The 6,857-nt window shown below is 40.9% G+C and overlaps 1 protein-coding gene across 1 annotated transcript; it reads right to left on the bottom strand.

Moving 5' to 3' along the window:
• Positions 1-2,847: 2,847 nt before the first annotated feature.
• Positions 2,848-4,482, bottom strand: LOC143207069 (uncharacterized). The gene is made up of 2 exons (XM_076420105.1): positions 3,904-4,482; positions 2,848-3,801 (listed from the first exon to the last, which is right to left on the bottom strand). The coding sequence occupies exons 1-2, from the start codon at positions 4,163-4,165 to the stop codon at positions 3,047-3,049; spliced, it is 1,017 nt and encodes a 338-aa protein (XP_076276220.1). The 5' UTR covers positions 4,166-4,482; the 3' UTR covers positions 2,848-3,046.
• Between the last annotated feature and the right edge of the window lie 2,375 nt (positions 4,483-6,857).

A 6,857-nucleotide genomic window follows, 5' to 3' on the forward strand; every position in this document is an offset into this window, starting at 1 on the left:
GCGTCCTTTACACGCGCTTTCATCTTACAACTTTCGTCCTCCGTTGCATCTCGCAAACTTCCGCTTTATGTATCCTCTGGAATATTAAGTTTCAATACATACTGGAGATGCTACGAATATGAGGAACTTCTTCAAAATAGGAATTTCTTCTAGCAGTTAGAAATAATATACTTTCGTTGCTGAATAATTTTAATAAATCCCCAGGGATATATACAATATTATGTCCCGCTCTTTCTTCCTTAACCTATTACAATTTTCTTCTCTACTTCTGACCTCAGATTTTCTTCGAATTTTGCTGCTCTTTGGTCCGCTCTAATTCTTATTTTCTTTCTGTTTGCTTCTTCCAGAACCAGATAATTGTTCTCTCTGGTAAGAACCCATCATTAATAAATAAGTATTCTCAATGGGGCATATCCGACGTAGAAAATTCTAAGAAAACACAGTTTGAAGTGGCCGTGTTCGTGTTAATCGACCGCGAAATTCGAAGTTAAGTTAACGCTGGAGCCACACCGCTAAACGTCTTTTAAACTGAATAAGCCGATCGTCAAAAGTACCGACCGTTGACTCAGGACATCTCTCAGGAAGGAAAGAATGAACGCCAGAAAAAGGAAGCTGGCCGTAGCTTGAGGGTGACAATTTTTTGATTCGGACTTTTCCCGAAGCCGGTCATTCATCGAAATTCTCCTCCCTCTTGCTCTCCACGGCCGAATGAATGAGAAGTGCAGCAGCTTCGAGGAGCCAGTCAATGGGCCCGACAACAACCGGGGCCCGAAAAAAAGGCAGCCGGTTTTCACATTCGCTCGCCCGCTGCGCGAACGAAGGCGATACAAGTGTCCCATTGTTGATCGACGAGGATACGAAAGTGCCTCCGGGCATTGTCGCGCCGCTCCTTAACACCATTAACTACGTTTTACCTTAAATTTAACCCAAAGTGGGGGCCCTCTTGACAAATTTCCAGGATTTACGGCATCACGGCCGATTTCTCGCCGACAATGACTCCACTCCGTCGGCCACGACTTCGCGTTTCGAGATCTTCCAGCATCCCCTCGCCTACAGACTCTTTCTCTTCTCCGTTCCTTTTCTGCTTCCTTCCACCACTTCAGTTTCCTTAATCCGGTTTGGCTTGAATCGGATTAGTATTGTTCGTTTGAAAACGGCATTATGCGACTTTTACCTTTTTTATTGCGAGCAGAGGAGTAACTAACAAGGGAAGTTATCGAACCAGTAAATTCAAAAATGTATGAAACTCCAGTAGAATAAGTTATGCCTAATCAATCCTATTTTTTCGTGCTACTTCTCGCATTAAAGGGGTGAAATCAGCCCTTGAACAAATTTCAATATTTTCTTTTTCGTGAAATATCTCCAGAACAACAGATCATATTAACAGAAAAGTTGAAATTAAAGTTGCGTGGTATTAATGTGTTCACCAAAAAGTGAACAAAAAATTTTTTAGCTTTTTATTATTTCTAGATAGGTAGACTGCGGATCTTCGTGCAAAATAAAAATGTTCTGCATCAACTATAAGAAACACGAGCCAAGTAAAAACTTCTTTCTTTAATAACTTTTGTAAGTTGAGAATAGTACACTGGTGCCCCGAAATCCTCTTTTTTTATAAATGGTAAGGAGTCTATGAGATTCGAAGAATAAACTGTTGTTTCAAATATGATAATAATAACAAGTGCAGTAACCACCACAAAGAACGAATAGGAGAAAATTGTCATTCAAACCGTATTCTGACAAACGTCTGTGTATTTGATACGTGTAAAAGTATACGATTCCAATTCCGTGGACACATTACAGTGAGTGAGCTGTGAACGCGATAAAACAATTGCTGTGAATTATTCATAGAATCAGTCACTCGAATTTCTCATGCAAGTTGGATACCATCGACGCCATTGCTGCAACTCTGACTTTTCAAATCGTCTCTTTAAATCGGACGATCTATACGGGTCACTCGAATTTGTAGTTTTCGATTTTTCTGTCGCCGCTCGTGACGTATCCAGGGAATATCATGCTCCATGGAAAAACGGATATTTATTTGTGGGGATTTGCGTCCACTAAATTCTCGATACCTGCCAGCGTACGTGAAAATAACGCTCTGCTTTTATCGCACTTCCCACGCATAAATAACCCAGCTCTTCTAGTTTTCGAAGAATTGGCGATAATAGCCTATCCAATCCGTGGAAATTGATACCCGCACTGTTGCTTCGATCATTAACGAGCAAACATATTACGAAATTAGACCAGACTACTCTCTAATTTTAAATGGTAATACATGATCGGTTGATCTATTGTTATTTAACATGTAATTCCTCTCCTCTTTCGAATTAATTAATACGTTACACGAATGTCAGTATTGCTATTGTCGAATCATTAACCAGTCAAATTACCAGTTTCCAGAGATTGAAATTCCATCCAAAGTCACGTCGTTGTTCGTATTACATTTATGTTGGCATCTTGTAAACATATTTAGTAATTTGTTCATATTTTCTGACATAAAGGTTACATATTTAACATGATTTCATTCAGTCTACATCGATTGATGTGTTCTGATAGACATGAAAGTTTTGATTGAATAGATATAAATTGACGTGGACATTGATCTCAATGAAAATTGATTTTTGCTTTATAAAAGTTAGCGGTTATAAATTGAAGCACTTTTTTCAATTTTTTATACGTTTACTGTCCAATTTTAACATTTATGTACGTAAATATATTGCAGAATGTGTTATGTATGTTCTACATATAGTTATAGAGACGTACAATAATTGTCTACTCTTTAAAACTGATTCAGAAAGGTATTCAATGTATATTTCAGGCGACTTTACGGCAGAAATTGGTGTCTGATGATTTATGGAAGGATAACGATGAAGTCAAACATACAGTGCTGAATGTAAAGGATCCATTTTATTCTTCGTAAACTTATATTAAAAATATACAGCTTTCTTCCATCTGATACAAAAATACGTATACCTACAAAATTTACAGAGATCGGGAAAATATATTTACAGCGACGATGCAACAATAACATCGTACAATTTCTTTTTTACGAGTTGACGATTCTCTCCACAGTGTGCTTGGTGCATCCAATGTTCCTGAACACGGAGCTGGTATTTTGTACGGGATTTTGATACAGAACCGAGCTCTCGATTCGTCTCCTTTTATCCTCCGGCTCTTCGGTAACTTCATTCATGGTTCTCTTCAGGCCGTTGGATAAATTGTGCGTTTCCATCTCGTAACTAAAACCATCAGGAACAGGGCTGATCCTTGGAAGGTCTAATTTGTCCTCCGCCTCCTGATGGAATTGCAAATTGACCGTGGGCACCGCGATCGATCGTTCATACCGGTCAGATATGGAATTCGAGGACTCTTCGTGATGGACCACATCCACAGTCTTCTCGGTCGTTTCCATCTTCTCGTTCTTCAGCGACTTCTCCTCCTCCTCCTCGCACTTCCCGTTCGACGGATCTCCGCAGCCGTCCTTCTTCTTTCCACAGGTCCTCAGACAACAACACTTTTGGCTTTGTCCAGACGGCAGATCTTCCTTCTTGTATTTTACCCTGCGGTTTTGGAACCAGATCTTCACCTGCTTCTCGGACAGCCTCAAGTTCGTGGCGATTTCGATCCTCCTGAGTCGTGACAGGTACATGTTCGAGGCAAACTCGCGCTCCAGTTCCAGCAGCTGGGTGCTGGTAAACGCTGTCCGAATCCTCTTCGAACTGTTGCTGATCGAATTCGGAGACTTCGGCGGTGGTGTCGGAGTACTGTTCCTGGACGGAGACTCGCTCGGAGCTGAAACATCTGAGAACGCACGACAACGTTAGCTTAAACCATCTGACATTCCAGGGATCAACAATTCTATCTCGATGGTGGGGTCTATGCGAGTGACAAGGGGATATTTACCTGACAGTCTGCTAGTCGAAGTGTTTAAAGGCGATGGAGGACTCTGTCCAGGGACGGCCAAGGTCCCCATAGCCGGTGGACTGATCGGAACTGGAACAGGCATGACTGGTGGCCTCGGTACTGGTCTGATTGGTTGGTAACCCAGGCCCAAATTGAAGAAATTGAACATGTAGCTGGGCAATTGGTTCCCATAGTATGGCAACGGATACGCGGGCGGCGAGTTGTTACCGATCAGCGAGTCCACGAGGAAGCTTCGCGACATGCTTGCTGATTTATCTTCTCAGTACTGCTAGTATCGTCCTCTAAGTTTACACTGAACGACACTGATCAATCCAAGCAGCCACTGAAAGTCCTTGGTGCACAGCCTCCCATCGATTCACTGAGCTTCACGTTCAACGTTCTGTTGTTAAGTACGAACGTCACCAAACTGTCACGGAACTTTGATAGACAGTCGATCCAAAGATTACAGGGAGACTAGCGAGATGTTCACGACACGATGGTACACCGTGTTCTGAGCCGCGAAGGACCATCCCGGAAGAATATATACGGGGTGTTAACTCCACCCAGGGGTTGGTTTTCTTCGGGCCCCTTTTGTTGAGGGCCCCGCCCTTTCTCGAGGGTGCCCCCTTTTCAGCTCACCCTAACACGACCGGGGGACCAAGCGGTTCGCTCTCCCCTGGGATCGACACCGAGTAGGGCATTTTCTCGCAACGCTAATTCGACGGGTGGCTAATATGTCCGGAAACTTTATACTAACCCCCGGTACCCATCTTCCTACTATTATTGGCCGACGAGCCAACCCCTGCGTCTGTCTACTCGTCATTTCCCCAGGCATTCGTCCCCCGCGATGATTTTAAAGTATGACTTTAAATCGGCGGAAATGATCTTACAATTCGCCGGATACTGCGGCCGTGGACATTGTACGAACATTGTGAGTAGGCTTTGTGCTTCTGTTTGGCGATGTTATATGTATTCGTGAATTGTACAATGATACTGTGACTATCGTTTCTAATCGCTGCCGTGGAACCGATGGCGAAATTTGAATTTCACCGTTCCAAGAACATTTTCAAGTTTGTATTTTAGATACGAATTACTTCTAGAATTATTTTCGTATTCGGCAACTATCGCAATGCAAATATAAAAATGTAGAGAATCTGATTCGTCTAATAAATATACATATTCATTCTGCTACTGAACGTTAAAGTTCGTAGAAATCGTCGGCGCATAGTTACAGTAGTCTCATGAATCGCATCAAAGTCGTTCAACAGTAAGTATCATCTGTATCGCCTGTAGCTTTTTTCTTCCTTTTTCATTCAACGATTCGCATCTCCGAAAAAGTATTCCGTCGCTTAACGGTCATGTACCTTTTCAGTGCAATCATCGAACGTGCCAGAGAAAGAAGATGGATTCAATTATTCAGTGGCGTGATGGCCGGGACGAGAATAACACGAGGAAGTCATGAAAATTGGATTCAGTGTTTTACGCTCGGGAAACGGTTTATTGTGCTCAGGCTAAATTCGGTTAAGAAAATGGGGATCATTGGAGAACATTGAACCGAGAACTGTTCGAACCCATTCTATTCCTGGATTTAATAAAGATGAGAGAATCGGAATAATCCAGTCAAATGGTGTTTCATTGCATTCCATTCCGATGGGTTTGTACGAAAAATACCAAAATGAGTGTTGAAAATTCTGAAATTCGGAAAATCTAGTTACCCATTTCGGAAAAAGGTGAAGGCAGTATTCTAATACTTCAAATAATTTTCTACCATGACCTGAATTGAACAATTCTGAAAAGTAATTCTGTGTTAAACATCGTCATACATTAAAAGAACTTACATTATAAAATGCAAAACAATGTAGTGTCTACAAATATGTATACTGTTAAATATTATGTGATCTTATTTTGTAGCTCTGTGCAGCTTTGAAGTAATTTGCTAATATTTTTCAGTCTACCTTCAGTTTTAACCACAATGGAACATAGGTATATCTTTTTTATTAATATAAGTATATACTATTTCGCAAATATTTTTTTTTTAACTGTGAGCACAGTGAGACCTCGCTTAATTACGCGTAGTATGGTGGTTATTGGAACGTAACCCCCGCGTCAAGCGGGGTCTTACTGTACGTCATTAATTTGAACGTACAGGATGACATTTCTTGTTTGCAAGTTACATAAATTATTTACATTCGTAACACCGATTCAGGCTACAGATAATATAAACTGGAACAATACTAAAAAATCAATATGATGGGATAATTAGCAATTATAACATGTCCCAAATGTAATAAAACAATTCGCAGAGCATACGTACATATACATAAGGTACCTACGTCAAATTCTGTAAAATTATGTAAATATTTGCACATAATCAACGAAATCCATTATTGAGGAGCGTACGCTGCACAGTTAAAAGTACACAAAGGTTAAGAGTTCACTGCAACTTCTTGCCATGGAGCAAAAATATGGTAATTACGTACAAAGAGGCACTCCTCTCCGATTTTCGTGAAATTTAAATGTGTCATGCAGTTTACACATTTTGAACAATTTTTTCCTTTCCATATGCTACTGGCTCTCTTTTAGTTTCCGTGATATTCGCAAAAAGTGTAACCTAGGATTCACGTAATGTGTAACCTAAATCTAAGCTGCATTCATTCGAATTACTGCAAATGTATACATTGTTGAGAACGAGTTTTAAAATGCTTTCAACGTTATAAACATAGATTAATGTTGGATTAGGTCTGAGTGAGTTAGGTTTGGGTTAGATCTGGGTTACAACCTGCAAATTCTGGATGACAGGTGCAATACGAAGACTATGCAGATTGGAGTTGCGCTTAGGTCGGGGGGGGGGGGGAGGAAGTACGCATACGAAAATACAGCAGTAGCATGTCGAAATTGATAGCTCATCTTATATTTGATCAAAGTCAGACCCTGTTTTCTCTCCGCTTCCTGCA

Source organism: Lasioglossum baleicum, chromosome 3, assembly GCF_051020765.1.
Source record: "Lasioglossum baleicum chromosome 3, iyLasBale1, whole genome shotgun sequence".
In the NCBI taxonomy this organism is placed as follows: Eukaryota; Metazoa; Arthropoda; class Insecta; order Hymenoptera; family Halictidae; genus Lasioglossum; species Lasioglossum baleicum.

Excerpts from the sequence above, each read along its gene's own strand:
- LOC143207069 (XM_076420105.1), bottom strand. The coding sequence starts at position 4,165 with ATGTCGCGAAGCTTCCTCGTGGACTCGCTGATCGGTAACAACTCGCCG. Across the intron at positions 3,802-3,903 it reads TTCGACTAGCAGACTGTCAG|ATGTTTCAGCTCCGAGCGAG; the intron begins GTAAATATCCCC and ends GTGCGTTCTCAG.